Source organism: Engystomops pustulosus, chromosome 2 (assembly GCF_040894005.1).
Source record: "Engystomops pustulosus chromosome 2, aEngPut4.maternal, whole genome shotgun sequence".
NCBI lineage: Eukaryota > Metazoa > Chordata > Amphibia > Anura > Leptodactylidae > Engystomops > Engystomops pustulosus.
In genome coordinates, this window is record NC_092412.1 from 247,841,050 (window position 1) to 247,865,612 (window position 24,563).

The following is a 24,563-nucleotide window of genomic DNA, read 5'->3' on the forward strand; positions in this document are numbered from 1 at the left end:
TGCAATGATCAGCTGTAAGGTGTCTGTAATGAAGCTTTCATAATCCATGGTCCATTCATAATCCTTGGTCCCATTACAGCAAAAAAATTTTGAAACTCCAATTGTCACTGGGGCAAAAAAATTTTTTGTCTTGATCTACAATTATAAAATATACAGTTTCGACTTACATACAAATTCAACTTAAGAACAAACCTATGGAACCTATCCTGACTGTAATTGTAAAAAAAAAAAATTAAATAAAACATTTTAAACTACACTTTAAATACATTAAGTGAATTAATAAAAATTAAAATAATAAAGAAAATTAAAGAAAACATTAAACTGCGTTAACTTTCACAAACCTGTTCATTTTCTCTCTCTATATTTTCACAACATGAAGAATTACATTTTGGATTTAGTAGGAGCCATTGACAGTGCAGCCCCCCGGGGCCTAGATGTAAAAGTCTAAAAATCATTCATTTAAGAAATCCTGCAAATGTGGTGGATTACAGTATTTTACAAGCCGTGTCGAATGTGTACGTGGTCCATCTGGTTTGAGAGATAGGTTTTAGGCGTCGGAGAAGGCTTTGGTGCTAAACGTTTCCCTATGTTAAAATAAACACCTCAGCACCTAATACTTCAGCGAGGGGGTCCGCGAGGCAGAGGCTAATGAGGGGACGCAGACACCCCGCCGCTCACAAATTAGCACTTCATCAGGAGCCATTAGAAAAAATACTGAGGAAACTATTAAAAATGTTTACAATTTCATTATCAAATTACAAATTATGAAACATTTTTTTTTAGATTTAAAGAAAAAAAATTTTAAATATACTTTTTTTTTATTTTGATTTTTTAGTCAAAATAACTTTTCACTATGGGTTGTTGAAAAATTCAGATTTTCGATATTGATCGTCAACGATGAATTTTATTCTTCGCTAATTTGTGGGGTTTTTTAGATTTTTTTGTGTTGTTGTAAATTCTGATTTTCGATATTGACCGTTAATGATGAGAGAAAAATCAAAAATTAGCAAAGAATAAAATTCATCATTAACGGCCAATATTGAAAATCAGAATTTACAACAACCCAAAAAACTCGAAAGAAAATACAAAAATTAGCAAAGAATAAAATTTGAGTTTTTTGGGTTGTTGTAAATTCTAATTTTCAATATTGGCCATCAATGATGAATTTTATTCTTTGCTAATTTTTGTTTTTTCTTTCACTATTTTTGGGGTTGTTGTAAATTCTGATTTTCGATATTGGCCATCAATGATGAATTTTATTTTATGCCAATTCGTGTTTTTTCTTTCGATTTTTAAAAAATGTTATTCCGTTTTATGCACACAGCTGTATCTCCATTCTATGCTGCAAGTAGCTTTAATACTTGTACCTTGGTCCTAATCACATCAATGGAGCGAAGCTACAGTATCAGACACAGTGTTTTTTTGCTGTAGGTGTTCAAAGAGGACATTTCACCATCTTCAGCAAATCCGACTCTTTGTATCCTTTGATTAGGCACTCTTCCACTAAGTCTGATATAGTTGGATTTTTTTCCTAGCCACAAATTTCCAGAGTAATAAATACGGTCAAATGGGTGGAGCCAGGCTGTCTGCTCCGGGACAGGACCACCCACCTGAGTCCAATGTCTGTAGAACTAAGATAGCTTTGAGATAGTTCCAGCACCCAATATGTTAACTATGATCGCTACTGTCAGATGGGTGGTTCTTAGAGGGAGGAGACTTCCTGACTCCACCCACTGGATAGTAGAGACCCAAAAAAGTTTACCGGGCAATTTTATGAGATGCAAAAACCCAAATTGTATCAAATTGATACAAAGCAACCTAAAACGGGCTCCCTCTTATTAGCGGGCCTATAGTACGTGCATGGGTCATTGCCATTGGGTTAACTATATTAGGCTGGACATTGACTAGAGAAGCCATGCTGGGTCGGAGGTAAGTACAGAGCTATTAGTTATGTGCTCCCTGTGGGGGCCGATAATAACAATAGATTCTACCCTTTTAACTTTGTTTTTGCAAAAACTGGTTTTACCTTCGATCCAAGAATTGGGATGAGAAATATCGGAGGGGAACAATTTTTTTACTTATGTTTTTTATTTTTTATTTTTTTACCATGGCTGTATGGGAACTCAAACTAAAGTTGTTACATTCAGATCATCACAGCCAGATTTTGGGAACTCCTTGGGGACCGTGAGGCTTTTCCTGTCCCCTTCCCAACAGATGTAGAGAGCAGGAGAGCGCGGAGATTCTGCACATTCTTCTCGCATTGATCCTCGCGAACCCGATACGGCGGACGTTCAATCTCATGCATTCACAATGACATCAGCCACCACACAGGACCACAACGCACACTAAGCAGGTGGCCACCAGCAGCCTCACCTCACATCTGGTATTGTCATCTGCCCCGCTCGGGAAGTTTTTTACATTTTTTTTTTTTACTTTTTAATCTGTTACACTGGTTTTGTGCTTGAAGAAAGTCAAAATGAAACCAAAACGAAACCACACATCCCTTTACACTCTGCCGACGGACCGACAAAAAAAAAAAAAAGTCGTAAAAATAACAATAGGCATAAAAAAACTTTCTGAAAGTTACAAAAAAAAAAAAAAAAGGTGTATTATACAAATGTGAACAATTAATGTTTCTGTGTTTGCACAATATCACCCATTTTACAGTTTTGTAAACCAAAAATAAATTTTAAAAAAGGACATAGTTTTATTTCCTAAAATGGGATATAAAAACGATTAAAATATAAAATTCTTGAAATTGTTTTTTTTTTAATTTTAAAATCCACATTGTGGTTACAAGAACATTATATTTAGCTTCATTAAAGAGATCAATATGATGGCAGAAATACCAAATAATTTGATATTTGACTCCCCCCTCCACTTCCCTAATGATTGTGATTGGGCGGGGGAGGGTGGCAAGCGATTGAGTCGGATTGCAATACCCCAGCCTGACCACAACACAGTCAGGGTCAGCATAGAACATTGGACTGGTGGGGTGGGCAGGCTTGTATCAGGCCGAGATCAGGGCAGGTGGAGGTCAGAGAGTGCAGGAATTAGCCTAAGGTCAGGACAGGTAACTATGGTTCAGAGTCAGGCCAAGCCAAGGTCATCACCAAGAATCAGAACTGGATTGCAGAACAAAACCCAAGGCCAGCGACACATAACTCAGGAACCAGGAAGTTAGAGACCCAAATATCTCCGGCACCTTACGGTGGGGAAAGATGCCTTTTGCCACTAAGGCTACGTAGGGATTGGGCAGCAATATTTTAAGTAATGGGTACACCGGCCCTTTAAACAGAATAGTCATGGCATATGTCCCACGACCCCTAGGATAGAGGTGGGAGGAGTAAACAGGAGAAAAGAAGGAGCACCCTGACGGCTGTCCACACCACATAGCGGTAAGTTACCCGGAGCCGGTGACCTCTAACAGAAGTGGGGGTTGTCGACGATCATGGGTCATCATGATCATATTACATAGCACCAACCGAGAATGATCCTATAACCATATATGGCAAGTATACAAGCTGAGGGGCGGAGCACAGCACAGGAAATCAAAGCCGATCCATGTATCATGCTCCGCCCCCTCCATTCCACCATGGAAAAATCTGCAGGGCTCTCTAATGGGATTTCTGGATTGTGACCCCCATGATCCATATTAAAAAATAATAATCTTTATTTATATTGCGCCATCAAATTCCGTAGTGCTTTAACAAATCCACAATTGCTCTCTGTTATCAGCCGTCTCCAGCTGTGAAGAGGATGCTAATAGTAAGGTTTTTGCCAAATCAAGTTTCCTTTTTTTACGACTGTTTTATTGCTTTTTATGGAGCACAGATCTGTAGTTAGTAGTGTAGGTGCGGTGATTGTGCTGATTCATTACTACGGGGAGATGAATTATACTTCACAAAACTCTAAAATATCATATTCAACGCGCTCAGCGGGAATGCTAAGAGAATCGTATAAATAACCGGGGGCTATCATTGCGGTAGCCTTCAGGTGAGTGCACATGCCACATGGCGTTAAGTATACTGGCATTAATCGTTAATGACAATCCCTACATTTAGCAGCTTCTTTCTGTGCTGTTACTCTGTTATTCCTCCTGGAAATATAATAATAAATTGGCAACTGGGAGTTACCATTCCTTTTGTGAAATAATAATGATTGGACAGTTTTTTCAATATAATAATATAATATATTATAATATGAATAATAGATATTCATATATTTCCAGGAGGAATAACAGTGGGATATCCCAGTACATAGTTCTGAAGCTGCAATATTATGTTAAATGCAAATATTTACTAAAATAGTCAGTGTAGGGACAGGTCCTCCGATATCCGATAATATTCCATCTGCTGGTTCCTGCTGGTTTCTAAAATGAAGAAATCCTATAAAAATTGTTTACACAGTACTTAAATTTCCCCGTTGTGTGAGTTATTTTATCAGCTTCTCTCCCTTTAAGTAACTATCAAAATGTTGATACAGAAGCTGCTACATGAGGGGCTGTGCAGAAGTAAAGTGGAGTAACACATCAGTGCACCAGAGTGCTCCAAACACAGCTACAATCCTGAAATATAAATATTTCACAGTCCAGCTGCTACTAACAACATACACAAAGGTCTGATTACACATCTCTTCAGGGACAATGCATAACACTGTCTGCAGAGAGCACAGCAGTGTGAGGACAACCCCACAGAGCACTTGAAGAGGCTACAATCCTGGAATATAAATTCATATATCATAGTCCCGCTGCTACTAAGAACATATGCAGCATTGCGATTACGCATCTCTCCACGGACAAAACATAACACTGTCTGCAGAGAGCAAAGAGCACAGCGGTGTGAGGATACGCCTCCCCCCAGTGCACTTGCAAAAAGCTACAATGCTGGAATGTAAAACCATATATCTGGATGCTAGTAACAACATACACAAAGGTCTAATTACACATCTCTCCAGGGACAATACATAACACTGTTTGTAGAGAGCACACCAGCGTGAGGACACGCCCCCAGTGCACTTGCAAAAGCTACAATCCTGGAATATAAATCCATATTTCACAGTCCTGCTGCTACTAACAACATACACAGCAGTATAATTACCCATCTCTCCAAGAACCGTACATAACACAGTCTGCATCTCTGTATGGTCAAAACTGCTGTGAGATTCCCTTTAATGTGTACTGTATCTTACTGGTCAACCCCTTTAATAATGACTTTAATTTTTTTTCTTGTTATCCCGATAGGTAACAACAATCTGAATATTCCAGTTTTCTAAATATGGACCATGTTGTTCTGTTTTATATATATATAAAAACTAACATAAAATATATAAAAACTAACATATAAAATATATATAAAAAAAATATATAGAAAAACTAAAATTTAATTGAGAAAAAAAAAGTGACCTTGTTGCCGGTGACAGCCCGCCATGCGTTCGCCTCTCTCCATTCCCGGACATAGTTTAAGAATGAAAGCTGCGACCTGATTGGTTGCTACGGGCCCCTTCTTCTCGGAGACGATATTTATGAGGCCCTTTGTGGGATTTTTGTAAGGACGGATTTCTCAGACTCGGATTCAGCGCGAGGGGAAATGAAATGTTCCTTTTACAATTAAAAGGACACTTGAGCCTGAAGGATACGAGGTGTTATGACTGAAAACTTCACCTGAATACAAAATAAGATTGTTAAAATATTTGCTCTCCCGGAATAATTGGAGGAAAATTAGGCCACAGGGACCGGGGAGGGGGCAACAAGAGGGGAAAAGATCCTGATATTTTTAACGTGTTTACGGGGGGTCAGTGTCAGCTAATTCTGAGCAGGGAGCTGGATTTTCCGAGACAATCATTTGATTATCTGAAAACAAAATTAACCTGTGGCCTTTGACATCAAAAAGTCAAACACAAATTAACCCGTTTCAAATGAATTAAGCAACTCAGCGCCACCACCCTGACTACCTGAATCGGGCATGTTCTACTTTTTCAGTTTCTTTTTTAAAAAAAAGTTAAAAAAAATTAAATAAAAATTTTCAGGTTTGCGCTGCCCCTTTACGTATTAAATTTTTATTTTTTTTTAAATGGGCGGGGACTTAACCGGCTGTTATTAAAGTCACGCAAGGCCATCCAACTTTATCCGATATAAGTGGTTATGTAACAGATTGAGAGATTTCCCACCCAAAAAGTTGTGTAGAGCCCGAAAACATTAGTCCGGAAAGGGGGGGGGGGGTCTTCAACAATTTTTTTAAATGATTTCTGATTAAAAAAATCTGTTTCCCTTATAAGAAAGGATTTGATACTACATAATCAAGAGAATCGGTCGAGAAGGCAGAGAAATTTTTGGGAAAATGTGACCTATTTTTCACGACCTACTTGTTGTCACCCGGCATGAAAAATGTATCTGGTCACATTAAAGTACAATGACGGATTCTCAGACAGACTCACCAACCACAACGCTGTAAAAGTCGCCCCCTGTTGACAGTGCTGGCAAATTTTGAGGGAAAAAAAATGCTATTTTTTTTTTTTTTGCAATACAGCTGCAAAAAATGCCCCATATTCCCCTGATGACATAGGAAAATTAGTAGAAGGGGTGCTGAAAAATTAGCGACTTTTGTGCAACTTCTAAAGAGAACCTAACAACAGGTTTTACCCCACTAAACTTACCCCTTCAGGTAGTGGATGAAATGTCCCTTCTAGAATTCCCTCTTTTATGTGAAATCTCACCTGTTTGCCTATAAAAAATGTGTGATTTGTAAAGCGCTACGGAATTTGATGGCACTCTATAAATAAAGATTATTATTAGGCAAAATCAGGCAAATATGACTCTTCTCGCCTCATTTTAACATGAGGATGCAAGCTTAGTGGTTGCAGGAGGGAAGTGTCACTTCAGATGCCATGATCTTCTATTCTGTAGCATCTAGAAACATGATGCTGGTGTCATATTAAAGATAAGAATCTCATCTTTCAGTATGGTTCTGCAAGATACAGAATTGGACATAAAGGCAGTTAAAAATACTGCATCTTTATCTGCAGCTGGTATTTCTCACTATGTATTTAGCGGTCTGTACCTCTGGAGTTCTGATGTGATCTGAAAGATGAGATCCTTATCTTTAATATAGGACACAAGTAGCATGTTTCTAGATACTATATAACAGAAGATAGGGGCTTCTGAAGTAGTACGACCCATGCAAGCACTAAACTTGACTCATCTCGTGTGAAAATGAGGTGATATGGGTCACAATTGCCTGACTTTGGGGATATTTATTATAGGTAAATGGATGAGATTTCACAATAAAAGAGGAAATTCTAGAAAGGACATTTCATACCCTACAAGAGGGGGCTAGTAGATTAGTGCGGTAAAACCTGGTGACAGGATCCCTTTAAAGTTGGAAAAAATCAACAGACTCCTATGCCAGGCTAATAACCCTCTAAGGCCTCCTTCACGGTCACGTGAAGCCCGTATGTTAGCCCCATCCCATATACTGCACACCTTGTACAGAAGGGGAGTCCTTGCATCATACAAAAAAATGAAGCAACGACTTCCCGACTGCCTGCCCGCACTGAATTAACTGTTACACGACCAGCACCGCAGTCCAGCCGGCAAACAGTACATGAAAATTTGTGGCTCTCTGGGCACAGCCATTAAGGGGTGTATTTCGAGGGCATTACTTATGCAGTCAGCCCCCAGGCACTGAGTTTCAGGTGCTGCCAGTTCTCCTCGTACCGGTCTTCTCACTTTTCACAATTTTTCAAATGCTCAGAAATGAAGGAAAAGCATTCATCCAGCAATTCCACACGTCGGGTTCTGAATACATAAAAAAGCACAAGAAAACATCCACACCTGCCGAGCCCAATACATAAACATGGCCCCAACACCCCGTTTTTAATTTAAATTATTATTTTTTTTTTCCCTTTTCAGAATTTACAGAATTATTTCATTTAAAATGATTTCATATTATGGCATTTTTTGTATCTTTATTATTTTTTCATTTTAAATTTTAGGATCAAAAAAAAAATTACAATAATAAAAATTACGCAAAAGGCGTCAGACCAAAGATTTTTAGGGAACTAATGAGCAGAATATCTAGAGATGAATGGAACAGAAGTTTCTGTTCAGGTGTCTACCGGACATAGTGCCGGATTGGCAGCTGAACAGCCAATCCGGCAAATTGTTGCAGCCCTGGTAACTAGGCAATGCTATGATTGGCCAGGGGTGCATTGGGGGCAGTCCCATTGAGTAATCAAAGCCACGGCTAGGGGTGTTAAATTGCCAGACTGGCTGTTCACCCGCCAAATCGGGCAATATTTGAATTTTCGAACGGAAATTTCGGATCCACTTATCTGTAATAATGATACATTGGTTGTTTAGGAGACAAGAAGATTTTATCCCATTCCATAGTTTCATAGATGACAAGGCAGTTTTCCCCTGTATGTGTTGTGTTACTATATTGTCTAAATTTTGTCCCCTAAATGTATCATGTTACTATACTGCCTTAAAGAGGACCTGTCACCGCCGCAGTGTTAGAGTGATAGCGTTACTGAAAACCTCCGGTAACGCTATCAAACACTGTGGCGTGGTACAATGTAATCATCGGACTGCTCGCAAAGCTGTCCGACGTATTCATGAGGGGGCGGTCCGAGGCGCTGCCTCTTCCCCGGACCACCCCGCTCGCTCCATAGGCCGGCAGTGACTGCAGCGCGCTAGGCAGCAGTCACCGCCCCTAGTCACGCCCCAACCCCGCTCCCTCATGAATACATCGAAACGCTTTGCGAGCTGTCCGACAATTACCCCGGCACAGTGTTTGATAGCGTTACCAGAAACCTCCTATCACTCTAACACTGCAGCGTTTGATCAAGTGCCGAAAAATTGGGTGACGGGTCCTCTTTAAAGGGGTTGGCCACTTTACCCCATGTTTTCTGTAATGTGAGTGTAAGTGTAGGGGGCAGGATATTAGGTAATATACTAATACACATCTACCTAAATACTCAGGTAGTACAGTCGATGACTATGTGGAATTACTAGAATTTCTATATTTCTGGATCTATTGTGTTACCAAAGGCCCCAACTTTTGGCAGAGTGTGCCGCACTCATACACTGTTTTGTTGATAAGCTTAACTTATCATCATAGTTTATACGATTGAAGAAAGACACATGTCCATCAAGTTTACCCAAGGAAGGGAAGGGATTGGAAGGGGATTTAGGGGAAACAATTCTATAGAACATAACCATCAATGTTATTTAGGTGTAAAAAGGCATCTAGACCCTTCCTGAAGCTCTCTGCTGTCCCTGCTGTGACCAGCGCCTGAGCTCAGCTATTCCACAGATTGACAGTTCTCTTGATTTCTCCATAGGGAGACAGTGCCCCCTTGTTTTTTGATTTGAACTTGTATTTTAACTCTAACCCGAAATCATTCCTGTTAGTTTCTATACCGTCTATGCTGCTCCTCTAAAATCAGGAAGTTGGTCCTGAGCGGTCATCTCAAGCCATGGGCCGCCCACAGGAAATAGCGAAAACTGTGCAAAAATAATTACAACGACCTATAAAACCGAACAAAGAGTTTGCGTAGGTGAAAAGTTCTCTTTAAAAAGTAAAAACAAAACTTTTATGAAAATTTATAAAAGACATAAAACATAACATCAAAAATAAAGAAGAAGACTCCCAACAAAAATACCAAAATATTCCAAGTCATGAAGACATCTGCCCATTTTTACCTGCCAAATTCTTCCTTTCTTGGAGCTTTCATCTCCGCTCGCGCTCCACAAACGTTAGTACCAAGACAATGACAAACGGCTGCCCTCAGACACATGAAGCAATTAGGCGCGTGTCATGTTCGAGTTAGTCATCACTTTAGTGACCGCTCGTAATGATGTGTCAAATTGCAAACCCCCGCCAAAAAAAAAAAAAAGAGAGGTAGTTTTTGGTACCTTGCCGACTGTTGCTGCTTCACTTTCAACACCTAAAGCCAACAAAGGTCTATCTACCATATAAATCTATATCACACTGACAAAAAATACAACAAAAAAAATCACGACAAAAAAGTGGTAACAAAAAAAAAAAAAGGGATGGAATTAATTTAATGGCTGAATGAGCTCACAGTAGAGAAACAGCCGGAGTCTAATAAGAGTCCGTGTGTATATGTTTCCACCCCGACTGGTAAGATGCCAGTCAAGGCTCCGAGGCAAACAACAGGTGGAAGCGATTAGTCCTGTCATAGAAAGTTTGAAAAATGGATTCTAGGCCCAAGCTGACTAAATTGAATTTGACAGTGTTGTCCTAAAGATTCAGAGCCGGGGGAGGAAAAAAAAAAAAATTCTATAGTTTAATTTGGAATCCCTTGATTATTCATTAGAACCTCCAGATGGTCTTTGTTGATGTTTTACATATTAATATATATGTTGTATTATTGTTGGCAGGATTTGACTTGTTCTGTGGTCAGGATCTGCATAGGTTTCTAAGTGTCCTCATTAGCGCTGCCGAAAGAATACACGGAGGGGAGCAAAGGCAGAATTTTTTATGATGTAAAAACTTCTCGGGCTGTACCTATGATGGTTGTATTAGGGGTACTAACTTTCGAAACTTTCAATGAATACAAAAACTGGGAAGAGGACGTGTACGTTGGTTCTAAACAGGAGCTGGGTGGTTGTTAGAGACGTGCAAAATGAGCTTGGAATGGTTGGACCCAGTACATCTGAAGATTGAGAACTGGTTTAACTCAAGTGGTAGCCAAAACTATTCTTAGCTGCAGAACTTCAAGTCACCGAACAAGAGATCACTTGTTGTCCGCCACATGGCTTGTAGGACCAACAATAGTTCATTTTGTGTGTCAGTGTCCACCATACAGCTTGAAGGACCAACCAGTGGAACCAGCGGCCGATTGTGTATCTGATAGGCCCAGGGTTCGTCACAAAATTTGGATCTCCTATCTAATTGTACACATACACTCACCGGCCACTTTATTAGGTACACCTGTCCAACTGCTCGTTAACACTTAATTTCTAATCAGCCAATCACATGGCGGCAAGTGCATTTAGGCATGTAGACATGGTCAAGACAATCTCCTGCAGCTCAGACCGAGCATCAGTATGGGGAAGAAAGGTGATTTGAGGCCTTTGAACGTGGCATGGTTGTTGGTGCCAGAAGGGCTGGTCTGAGTATTTCAGAAACTGCTGATCTACTGGGATTTTCACGCACAACCATCTCTAGGGTTTACAGAGAATGGTCCGAAAAAGTTCACTGTACTCAAATGGCCTCCACAGTCACCAGATCTCAATCCAATAGAGCATCTTTGGGATGTGGTGGAACGGGAGATTCGCATCATGGATGTGCAGCCGACAAATCTGCGGCAACTGTGTGATGCCATCATGTCAATATGGAGCAAAATCTCTGAGGAGCTTCCAGCACCTTGTTGAATCTATGCCACGAAGAATTGAGGCAGTTCTGAAGGCAAAAGGGGGTCCAACCCGTCACTAGCATGGTGTACCTAATAAAGTGGCCGGTGAGTGTATATATGTGTATGTTATACTGGAGATTTTCTCTTCAGGTGGCACAGACTGGTTTTTGGTACTTTCCAATAAGCCAAAATCAAGAACAAAAAGTTTGAGAGAGATATGAGGCTTCACAGTAAAATTAAGACTACAGTAATCATGCAGATTAATTTAGAGTTGATCAGGCCATTATTTTAGTCAACTAATAATACACAATCATCATCTAGAAAAATGATGGCCATATCCAAAAACATTTCTTTCATAGGTTTCTCATCCATCGACTCTTCCATAGAGTATAGTAAAGTAGCTGTTCATGTACTTTCATTGGACACCAGTCACCACAGGTCTCTCAACACTTGGTTTGGCATGTCCTGTTTTTGTGGAGAAAGGTAAAAGTCACCTCTGGCAGCTAGAAACCCAGTTTGGGGCATGGTGTAACTCAACGGGGCAGATTTACTTACCCGGCCCATTCGCGATCCAGCGGCGCGTTCTCTGCGGTGGATTCGGGTCTTCCGGCGATTCACTAAGGCAGTTCCTTCGACGTCCACCAGATGTTGCTGCTGCGCTGAAGAGCATCGGAACGCACTGGAGTACACCGAGCCAGGCTGAGTGAAAGTAAGTGCGTGCCGGGCGACACTTTTTTTTTCTTAAATGCGGTGGTTTTTCCGAATCCGACGGGTTTTTGTTTGGCCATGCCCCCCGATTTCACAATCCGAATGCGTGCGCCAAAAACCCGGGGCAATACAGGGAAAATCGTCGCAAATCGGAAATATTCGGGTAACAGGCAGGGAAAACGCGAATCGGGCCCTCAGTAAATGACCCCCAACATCTCCATTATTGGGGATCGGAAACCCTCAAAGCACTAGAAAATATTTTCTTGTTGTGTGGTAAGAGATAAGTTTGAGGGAGACACCATGGATGATAATGAAACTCCTATCATCGCTTCATCCTTGGGTGGTGCCTTCTCCTGATTTCAAGGTTGCAGCCTAGCAGGTAATGAACATTGTGACACCAGGTCTGAGCAAAGGGGCTTTTCCATATAATAATACCCCCTACCGGTCAAACGAATTACAGGACAAATTCTGGGAATTGCTTATGAATAAATAAATCATACTTAAATGTATAAAGCAGGAAGACAAAGTTCCTTCACCGCTGCTTTATCCTACACAACGTCCATAAACATTTTTCAAAAGGCGTAAAATTTCTTAAGTGTATTCAAGGCGACAAAAGATGAGAAAGAAATAGAAAAAAAAATTCTAAACTTAAAAAGCAATTGTCAAGCCGCATCTAATCTCTGCATTTCTTTACCGAGCAGAGATACGCGGCTCTAACCAATCCATTATCCCCTGAACCCACGAGACCTCCATAAGAGCCGGCCAATCGCCTCGTAGACAGGCAATAAAGCCGTGTCACGCTGAAGATATTATCTCTGATGTATGTTAAGCTGTACAAGACAAACTAATATAATGAATACACAAACACAAGGATCTGCTGTCCAAATGTCAAGTTGCGAAGCAGAGCGTTTAGAAGCCGGGAAGAGGCTCCTATCACGAAGACAATTATTTTATGATTTCTGCTGACCATAAACAGAAGATCCCCTGCTAGAAGTCGTCTGGGCGGGAGTTGAAAGTAGAATGTTGGTCTGTACGGTGAACATATGGTAACTGTTAGAAGGATTTTTTTCAGTAAATAAAAACTATGCTCTTTAGGTGGTACTTCATACCTTCCCGTCACTTCAGTACCAAAGCTTCCAGTCCCCACTAGAATGCATTTCCTAGACATTAGGAAACACTTGAAAAAGACACTCAACCAATCATTGAGGCAGGATTCATACACTTGTGCTTCCAGTTGTATCGGGAAACACCCAGGAAGTGGTGTGGAGACCAGGAGGAGCCGCGTAGGGATCGGTAAATGTGGTTTTATAATGATATGGGCCCCAAGAAGTCCCTTTGATTAAAACTTTTATTGACTTCTTGGGAATATTAAAATAGCCAACCATTGGTTGAATAAACTCACAGTCAATCATATGTTTTAATACTAGCAACACTCACCCTCTTTTTGTGCTATTTTTCATAACTTTAAATTAAAAAAACCATAAAAAACACATTAAAAGTGCCCCGTGCCCCGTATCAATTATTGTAACACAATTACCTTAGCGTAGAAGTGAAGCACTCCAAAATATTGAATAAAGTTGCAACATCCGGGCAAGGGTAATTAGTAAAAAAAAAGTACTCTTACCGTTATTCGGACGTAAACGCACCCACGGGCTGGAGATCAGGGGTTCCAAAGCGGGGGAGAATATACTATCCCTATATGGTCCCTTTTGACTCCCGCTCTTACAAGGGCAGTCCACAGCTTTCCCTGTTGGACTGAGGCGTGCCCCCTAAATACATCAATGTCCCATTGATTTTGTAACATGACCGATTCTATTGAAGGTAGACTTTCCAACAAAGTAAAATACAGACCAGGACAGTCTTGGGCATCCACCACCCAAATTAATCCATGGCCCTGAGCATGTAGGAACAGAGCTTTGGCTTGTTAAGGAATCAGCACAAGAATCTCTTACATTCATGCATGTTGTAGTGTATTTTAGTTGGTGGGGGATCAGGTTCTCTACTTCTATCTTCTGTATATACTCAAGTATAAGCCGACCCGAGTATAAGCCAAGACCCCGCCGCTGCTGACATCATACTAGGCGCCGCCTGGAGGAAAAACATGGCGGCGCCCAGCATGAAGTTAGAGAAGACAGAAGATAGGCGCGGAAGCCAGAAGAGGACCCACACGGACATCGGGGTGCAGCGCTGCAGGTCGGGGCCACCGGAGGGTGAGTATATAAGTTTATTATTTTTTAAATATTTTTTATGACTGCATGACTTATGTATGACTCGTGTATAAGCCGAGGGGACGGTTTTCAGCACATTTTTTGTGCTGAAAAACCCGGCTTATACACGAGTATATACGGTATTAACCAAAATGAGACCAGGATCAACACCCCCCTCTTATCATTTGAGAAAATAGGTGGACAATTTTGTGTCATGGTCTCGGAGATGAAACCTAAAACATAGAAACCTCAATCAAGTCACTTCATGTAATAAATTTTACCTAAAGTGACACAGATCTTGGAAAAAAATTTGTCCCTAAAACCGCAAGCTTCGAAAATGTTTAATAGGACTTTGCCATGTGGCTCTGCAGGAGTATTGCATTCATGGTTTCTCTGGTAAAGATGAGATTTGGTTAACGAAGAAGGAACCTTGAAAGAACTCTATGTTGACCTTACCCATCGAGAAGATTGAAGGTGGAGGTGGTGACTTCTGAAAACATCACAACTCTACCCAGCTTTTCAGTTTGGAGATTCTCACGATATTTGTCCAGGTTGAAGTCCTCAGACGTGAAGCTTTCTTCTCCAGTGACAAGTGGAGCTAGAGATGGAGTGATGTCCACACCGGCCAGCGGGGAGTCACAGATCTGCAGAGACATCTTGCTGGATTTTATCAAACCATTTTTGTTTCTTCTTGATTGAACCCATTGGAGAACATCAGGGTAGTCCTCCTGTAGAAGACACAAAAAGACAAAAATGACTGGTGACCATGACAAATGGGTCTCATTACTTAGTGTTATGGTGACAGCAATAAGCGCTACAACTTTTTATTAGACTTTATGTTTCAATTGTTCGCCATCTGCAGAATCTTTTCTTGTTGTGAATGATCATTCTTGTGGAGGGGCAGATTTGGCATTTTGAGGGCCCCAATCAATCAAAGTTACGTCCCATCTGCCAAAGTGGAAGAGGAACAGGTATATTCAGGAACTATAATACAAAGTATAACCCAATTTGATTTCAGACATGGAGTCTACCAGATAAAGAGCATTGTGCAGGACACTTTAGTTTCAACAAAACTTTATTGATCAAGATGCCAAAAGAAGCCTTACAATAGAACCGGCAAAACATATGCCCCCAGAAGGAAGGGGAACAATGGGGGGGGGGGGGGGGGGGGGAGTCTTTGACACAAGATTGGTATAAGTGTAGTACGTAAAGAAGTTTGTCTTCGTAGAGGTCTCATACAAGCCATGGAGTTACAGATGAATCTTTAGGGTGACAGTACCTAAAGCCCTCTCAAGGTTGGATGGGAACACATCTGCCAATGCTCTATCCCTCTTACCGAGTACATCATCAATCGTTGTATAAAGAAGTAGGACTGTCTGGTGTCTAAAGTGTAAAAACGAGAGCACCAGTGGATACGGCCACGCCCTAAGAAGCTCATTTGCATAAATAAATTTCTCAAAAATGACAGAAATTAAAGGAAATATTCCATCAAAATCAAGCATGATAAACCAGGGACACTTACTCGTAGATACTGGCACTGCGACTTTGGTGATCTTCTTAAAGTCTTCTAAAATCAACTTGTAAAATTACGCTAATGAGCATGAAGTGCTATGGGCATGCTACAGAAGCCCGATGTGCTCCGGCTCCACAAGCTGTTGTTACACACTGCCGCAGTACGTCTCAGTCTCACCCTCCCCCCCCCCCCCCCTTCCTATAATCTCAGCAGCGGAGAGCACACAGCACAACCGGTCAATCTACAACACAGAGGGTCTGATAACACGCCCATAGCCTTTCAGGCTCATTAGCATAATTGTAAGAGTTGATTTTAGAAGGAAGTGGTCCATGGATAACGGGTAAGGCCACATTTGTTTTCTGCTGCTTCTCTGGTCTCGGCTGGTGGAACTTGTGCCTTTCTTTACTGAAATCTGCAACCCCCTACCCACCCGATTTTTTTTACCTTTTTTTTTTTTTTATCTCTTCTGATTTTTCTTTTTATGTCAGGTATACAAAACTATATGTTATCGATATACTTATATACGTTTGTCCTTTTTATGATTTTATGAACTGCAATGGTTATTGTCCGGATCTCAGATTTCGGCAGATTTTGCCTTTGTGCTGGACTTCATGATGGACGAGCCTTGTAATGAATTCTGAGGCTGCTGAAAAGATGATGTAACAGCGATTAATATGATGCAGTTCTCCGTGCTGAGCCCATTCTGGGACTGGGAAGCATGACCCGTGATAGGACGGGTCGCGGAGCTGCATGCGGTTAGCTCCTTCATGGATAGTAGAGCCAGGTATCACATTGGCAGAAGACCATATGTCTGTATCACATCAGCCCCGTCAGGTTCCCATCACTATGCGGTTTATCTACAATCCACATTGTAACGTCTGATTACATTCTGGCCGCGCCGTTACATCCAACCTCAACATCCCGCAGGAAATAAACCCGGACAGACGCTTTCTGCTCCATCATTTACACAGAACACCTTTATCACAATGAACTGCAGCAAGATTCCAAATATAAGTGACCTTACAAGAACATACTAATATATATATATATATATTATACATATACAGATCAAATACAAGGTCCACGGCCACAATGTAGCCCCTCGCCTCATGTTATGTGGGTCAACAGAGACATCCAACAACACAACATCCATGAACATATCTTCATGCCTGTGCCACATATATGTGTGTTATCCCCGTGCTGTGACATCACTGTGTGTGTTATCCCCGTGCTGTGACATCACTGTGTGTGTTATCCCAGTGCTGTGACATCACTGTGTGTGTTATCCCCGTGCTGTGACATCACTGTGTGTGTTATCCCCGTGCTGTGACATCACTGTGTGTGTTATCCCCGTGCCGTGACATCACTGTGTGTATTATCCCCGTACCGTGACATCACTGTGTGCATTATCCCTGTACCGTGACATCACTGTGTGCATTATTCCTGTACCGTGACATCACTGTGTGTATTATCTCTGTACCGTGACATCACTGTGTGTATTATCTCTGTACCGTGACATCACTGTGTGTATTATTTCTGTACCGTGACATCACTGTGTGTATTATCCCCGTGCTGTGACATCACTGTGTGTATTATCCCTGTACTGTGACATCACTGTGTGTATTATCCCTGTACTGTGACATCACTGTGTGCATTATCCCCGTGCTGTGACATCACTGTGTGTATTATCCCTGTACTGTGACATCACTGTGTGTATTATCCCTGTACTGTGACATCTCTGTCTGTATTATCCCTGTACTGTGACATCACTGTGTGCATTATCCCTGTACTGTGACATCTCTGTGTGTATTATCTCTGTACTGTGACATCACTGTGTGCATTATCCCTGTACTGTGACATCTCTGTGTGTATTATCTCTGTACTGTGACATCACTGTGTGCATTATCCCTGTACTGTGACATCTCTGTGTGTATTATCTCTGTACTGTGACATCACTGTGTGTATTATCCCCGTGCTGTGACATCACTGTGTGTATTATCTCTGTACTGTGACATCACTGTGTGTATTATCTCTGTACTGTGACATCACTGTGTGTATTATCTCTGTACTGTGACATCACTGTGTGTATTATCCCTGTACTGTGACATCACTGTGTGTATTATCCCTGTACTGTGACATTCTGCTTCCCACTTATCTAGAAAGCTTCCGTTTTTTCTCCTACCATTTGGTCATGTGACTGGTAGTATGAGGGCGCTAATCAATGTCAGAGGGGAAGGAACTTTTGGGTTCTGATTGACACACCACCACATGAGCAGAGCATTGTGGGACATGTAGTACCAGCGGGCCTGCACTAGTAGATACTTGGTATTTTCTCATTGGCCAAATATATCACTGTGGGTCACGTTTGGCCAGTGGGCGAGAGCTTGACACCCCTTCACCATATAATTGTGGGGTAATATTTCTTGTAAACCCACAATTTCTCAGTCCTGAAAAGTTTAACAACCAAGTTTTGGAGATATATCACCAGCCTCGCTCATCCCTCTGAAGATCTCCTCCCACTAGTACAGCGACAAAGATTTTCCAAAGTCAGACTTTTCCAAACGTCCTGCCACAAATCTCCCAAGGAATTACAGACGTGCTCAGGAATGAGAGCAGAGCTTATTTTCACAGCTACTGATACTTGGGTGATGAACTTCTCTTTAAAAATAATATTTGTCATTGGCAATTCCTGTAAGTGTCCTCAACTCCTGAAGGGTCTAGTCAACGGCTTTAATAGTCCTCTATGCGCCTGTCAAGTAATAGCCACCGGCACGGCCGGGCCACACATGAGTTGTCTTCTTTAGACCAACATAACACGGTAAGGGCGGACAGCACATGGACTTCTCAGGAAATTCTTCTCAAAAACACAGCAAATCTGCTAAATCCAATCATTTCACATCCTCCTGATGTAATGGAAAGGGAATTAGGAGATACCAGACAAAGTTGTGCACGCCAACCGAAATGTTAGGCACATCTTACGTCCAGAATGGCAACGAGAAGCAGCCCATGTCCACCACCAAGTTTGGACTTAAGGTCATAAGCTACACCACGTCAGCCAACCACAACCTCCTGTGACCATCATTCTGCTGCTCTCTTCCATGTGGCTGATGTCCTACTCCTATCATTGGACCGGGACCAGCTTTCTCAACCAATTTTCCCTGGTTTCTGGCTTTCTTTTTGAGCGTCTAGGGCAGTGGTGGCGAACCTGTGGCACGGGTGCCAGAGGCGGCACTCAGAGCCCTTTCTTTGGGCACCTGGGCCATCGCCCCAGAACACCAGACAGGACTCAAAGAATCTTCCTGCAGTTCCAAGCAACTTAGAAAATGCTGCTTTCAGTCATATTTTGATACTAACTTCGCTACTTGGGACTGTAGGAAGAGGGAGAATGAATAGACAGGGCCGAATTATCTTTGAAGGACCTTCTGCTGGCCCCTACAGGTCTACAGAGGGGCACTGGAAAGAATCTAAAATTATGCAAACTTTCCATATTTCTACTGTGTTGCTGTCATCAGGAGGCCAATATGATTGTTGAAGAACAGAGAGCAGTTAGTTACTGCTTTAATTTTTGGTTGGCACCTCGCGATAAATAAGAGGGGTTTTAGGTGTCTTTTTGGGCACTCAGCCGCTAAAAGGTTCGCCATCACTGGTCTAGGGTTACGCATGCACTGCGACTCCCAGCTCCATAAAGGGCAAAGTCCTCATCAACCAATCACACTATCTCCTTGTGTGGTTTTACAACCCCTTGCTCATCGGTGCCTCAGAAAGTTAGACATTGGGTCACATTTACTAACGGTTCGAAGCGCGTTTTTCCACCGGGTTTCCTGAAAGTTTCCGATTTGCGCTGAATTGCCCTGGGATTTTGGCGCACGCGATCGGATGGTGGCGCATTGGTGCCGGCTTTCACGCGACAGAAATCGGGGGGCGTGGGACAACCCGACGGATTCTGAAAAGCCGCGGAATTTAAAAAAAAAAATTGTGTCGCAAAAATAGCACTCACATACACCGAGAGGGAGGAGGTGAATTCCGGCGGACTTCAGCGCAGCAGCGACACCTAGTGGACATCGGGCGCACGACTTTAGTGAATCCCAGCAGAACCCGAATCAGCGTCGGACAACGCACCGCGGAATCGGGTAAGTAAATGTGCCCCATTGTGTCTTCCGGGTGATATTATTCGACTTCTTGATTCTTATTTTCATTGATCCCTGATCTGATGCAAACTTAATCCATCTATGCCTCTTACCATCATCTTAGCCGTCCCCTACATTATTTCTTAGCTTTTGACTTTTTTGCAAAAATAAGGCCAATTAATCCCCCACTTCTATGTATTATTTTAACCAGTATCCCTCTAAATGGAAGTAATATGTCATATTGGCTACTATGCAATGACCATTAGGGATCGGACTGGTCAGACCTGAATTTCTTGACTTAATGATGCCATATGTATTATTTAAAAGGGTTTTACAAGTAATAAAGTTCTCAGATTTTAATCCCCTAGTGATGTTCACAAAATAAAGATAATATTTAACCCCCTTACTTTACAATTTTTTAGTTTTATTGCTGTTTTTGTTTCTATCACTCAGTGATGGTCAGTGTAAGATTCAGCAATGTGGGTGGGCACTAGTTGAGTACACACTTCATGATTCCTCTGTGCTATTGGATGCAGTGTGCTGACAATGTGCTTAGATTATCAGGGTACAGGGTATAGCTACACTTTCATTTAGCTTCTGAAGATTCTACTAATATCTAACATAAAAAAGAGAGATGAGACAAATCACAGTCATGAGATGGATAAAAGACACAATGACACACTGCTACCTCACCTATAAAACACACTGTCAGTTCTGCTATGCCTCCCGCTCCCCTTGGATCAAGACCTTATCGTGTCTGTAGTCTGTAGAGAAGGCCTATGAACGCTGCTTTCCAGTCCAGTACAGTTTGTAGTGCTGGTCTTGTCTGCACGCTACAATGCTCAAGAGAAGCTATTCATGAGAGGTATCTGCCGGACCATAGTCAGAAGGGATTCCAATACTGTATTTTTGTTAATAACACCGAATTAGAGAAGGTGTTATTTTTGTTATCCTAAGTATATTAGAATTTTGTCTTTGTGGTAATACCCCTTTAAGAGTTGTCTCTAATAAGGACAATACTTATAATAACCATAGCACTTAATCCACGCCCATCTTTGACAATCAAAGAAGCAAACCTCTCGTGGTGTTGAGTCAAGCTAGGTTAACTCTTGGTCCCTCAAAATTCTCAGTTATTTTATCAAATCTTGCTTATCTAGTGCCGATATCTACTACCGGTGACTGACAGCCTGTATAAGACTCCAGAGCCGCCTTCACAACTCAGTTTTCAGAATTGAAATCTCAAAGAAATTCTGTTCTTGTGCTTTATAATTTATCATCAATACAAGAGATGTCACGTTACATTGTTGGAAAATAAGGAAACCTTTATCTTGATTGGGTCCATGTTTAACTAAGAAATTGTGGTTAAAATATATTATGTATTCAGTATTTTAATGTTACCCTAGAACAAAAGTCAAGTCAATCCAAAACGGATGAGGTCTATTACTAGCAGACAAGGCCCCGACCAGTCCCTCATGCTTGGGTTAGACTTAGAGTGTGCAAAGGTCAAGGACAAGTGGCCACCCCTAGCCTAAGTGACCTATCAGTGCTACGCGCTTCCAAAACATCCCCATAGGATTACAAATTAGGGTCAGTCTTCCCAGTAGAGGAAGCCTGGGGTCGTAGAGAGTGAGAAACCTAAGGGTCATACTACTTCCTACACGAACCAGAGAACCACGTTTCGGGAGTGTGGGAAATTTAGGAAAGTCCTAACTTTTGTCTTCTTTGCACTTACTTATTTTAATCCTTTAGATTTATTCTACTCATTTTAACTTTCCTTAAAATTTTTGGGAAGACAGATGTCATAAGATATTAATGTCTTAGATTCCATCCCCAAAGAACTTTATGACCAATTTCCTAGAAAGGCCAATGATCTTCGTGTTAGCTGCAATCTAGGTTACATTTCTTAGAACATCCCTGGTCTCGAACCAAATAGAAAATTATTTTTTAGAATTTGAAAAAGAGAATCAAAAATTTCACTTATTTTTAGATTGTGGAATTCAAAACTAGCTTTTCTACTGTGCTAAAGTTTTTTTTAAATATGACCCAGTCTGTATGACAAATTATTTTAACAGGTGTGGCCGTATATGAGGAGGTGAAGACAAGTGACCCCCGAGCAAAGAGTGGAATTCCAAGATATTCCACAAGACTAAGCAAATATTATTGTTTACACGTAATAAAACATCTTCTGGATGATCCCGGTGACCACACAGGTGATATGTACACGTATAGCATTCACAAGGGAACACCACACAAACTGCAGATTTCATAGTACAAGAAGTTTTTGTTTTCGAGCTTACTGGTTAGTTGTCCGCGGGTATCAATCAGGAAGAATAAACGTATCAGCACGTTTTAAGTGTTCACAAAACGCTCTTACTCCAAACGTTTTTCTCGCACATAGATACATTGGGGCACTTACCCGTCTGATGAAGTTCACAGAAAGTGCGTTGTCCGACGATAATGCCCTGTGCCGCGATTCACTAAGATCGTGCGCCCGATATCCTGCATGTGTCGCTTCCCCCGCTCAGGTCCGACGGAGTTCACCTTCTTCTTCCCGCTGCATGTAAGGGTAGTGTCTTGTGCTCAGTCCGAATCAGTCGGATCGTCCGATGGCCCGCCCCCCTGATTTCTGTCGCATGAAAGCCGGCGCCGATGCGCCAAAATCCGATCGCATTCGACACAATCCTCTGCTAAATATCTGTCACAGCCGTGCAAAATCCGAAAATGCCGGAAAATCCAACGAAAGTGTGTCCGTGGACCCTTAGTAAATGTGCCCCAATGTGTTGGAATTTTATAAAGATGTGAAAATAAAAAAAAATCCAAAAAAACTGGATTTTTGAGTGTTGGATCCAATCTCGTTTTGTATTTCAGATTTGATAGCATGGTACAGAAAAATAGAAATATTAGAAGTTTTGTGCAAAGGGTACCGTATTTTTCGGACTGTAAGGCGCACAAAAAATCCTTTGATTTTCTCAGAAATCAAAGGTGCGCCTTATATATGATCCGTACTTACAGGTAACAGCTGCCTTGAACTGTGCACAGGTCTGCCACCTGCTGGTCAATCATCCTTATAATCAGGTGCACCTTATAATCAGGTGCGTCTTATATATGAAGCTAGACATTTTAGCAGGCATTTATTAATGGTGCACCTTATAATCCGATGCGCCTTATAGTCTGAAAAATACTGTACATTTCATATATATTTTTTAATTTATATTCTTTTTACATTTTCAAAATATATTTATATTTGTATTTGATTAAGAAAATGAAAAATAAAAATCTACCGTATATACTCAAGTATAAGCCGACCCGAAAAACTAGGCTTATACTCGAATATATATGGTATACCCATTTTATAATTGTGAAAGGAAACCACCTATCATCAGAAATCTACCTATTAAAGGCAGATCTAACGGCAGGTTGCTAAACCCAAATCTATCTTTACCGAATCCTAAAATACTTCCCAAACTAAGCTGCACTTTATCTAAATAAATGCATAACGCTATAAATAAGTGAATACTACAAAACTCATTGGGGCACATTTACTAAGGGTCCACGGACCCCATTTCTGTCGGGTTTCCCGACTATTTCCGTTTTGCGCTGCATTTACCAGGGGTTTTTGGCACACGCGATCAGATTTTGCCGCAATCACGGCAACAGATCCGGCGATAGATCCGGACTAAGCGCAGAATTTAAAATTCAAGACAAAGCACTCACATACACCGGGAAGAAGAAGGTGAACTCCGGCGGACCTCAGAGGGGAAGCGACACATGCAGGATATCGGGCACACAATCTTGTTGAATCGCGGCAGCTCGGAATCCTCGTCGGACAACGCACCTCGGGAATCACGCAGGGACCGGGTAAATAAATGTGCCACAATGTCATTATTTACAAAACTGAGCTTAAATAATTTGCTTTTATGATTCACAAAATTTGATGGCCTTTCTAAAGTAGGCGGAGCCATCTACAACTACAACTCCCGTGATCCTTCATTTTTCAGTAACAGCTCCTCCCTCTGATGCTCTACTCCCAGTGATGATATAACAGACAGTCATGCTTTGTTACCACAGTAATGATGTGTAACTGTCATCACTGCACATCACCTCACTGAGATGACCCTCACCACAGCAGCAGCCATACTGGATGCACTGCAACCAACCGACTACAGCCAAACATAGTGCTGATCACATGACCTGCCCAGGCATGAGCAGGACATGTGATGTGGACATGTGACCAGCGGCATCTTCTGTCCTGTGTCTCCTCCACATGGAGGAAATTAAGATTAATTAAAGGGCCGGTAACATTTTAATTCTTAATTACAGTTTATGTCCACAGCAAATTTCTTCTACAACTAATTACATATTAGCTTATATTTTAATGACCCATTTGAATACGACTTATGCTTGTACCCTTTTAAAGGTCTATGACTGGATCATGTTCATGATCATACAATGTTATACTAATGGTGGGGTCCTATAATGTACTTACTCACCAAGATGTCTTCTGTCCAATACAGTTTTTTTAAAACCTTTTATAAAACAGTTTTATAAAATATGCTAATGAGCTGGAGGTGCTCAGGCTTACGTCGCCTGAGCGCCTCCTGGCTCTGTGGTCCGATAATTTATTCC

General features: G+C 41.4%; 1 protein-coding gene across 1 annotated transcript in view; it reads right to left on the reverse strand.

Annotated features, from left to right (window-relative positions):
- Positions 1-24,563, reverse strand: part of HLCS (holocarboxylase synthetase) — a 128,258-nt gene that overhangs the window by 57,573 nt on the left and 46,122 nt on the right. The window contains exon 7 of the mRNA XM_072138744.1: positions 14,754-15,025. Coding sequence (XP_071994845.1) covers positions 14,754-15,025 — 272 coding nt within the window. The remainder of the gene's footprint in view (positions 1-14,753; positions 15,026-24,563) is intronic.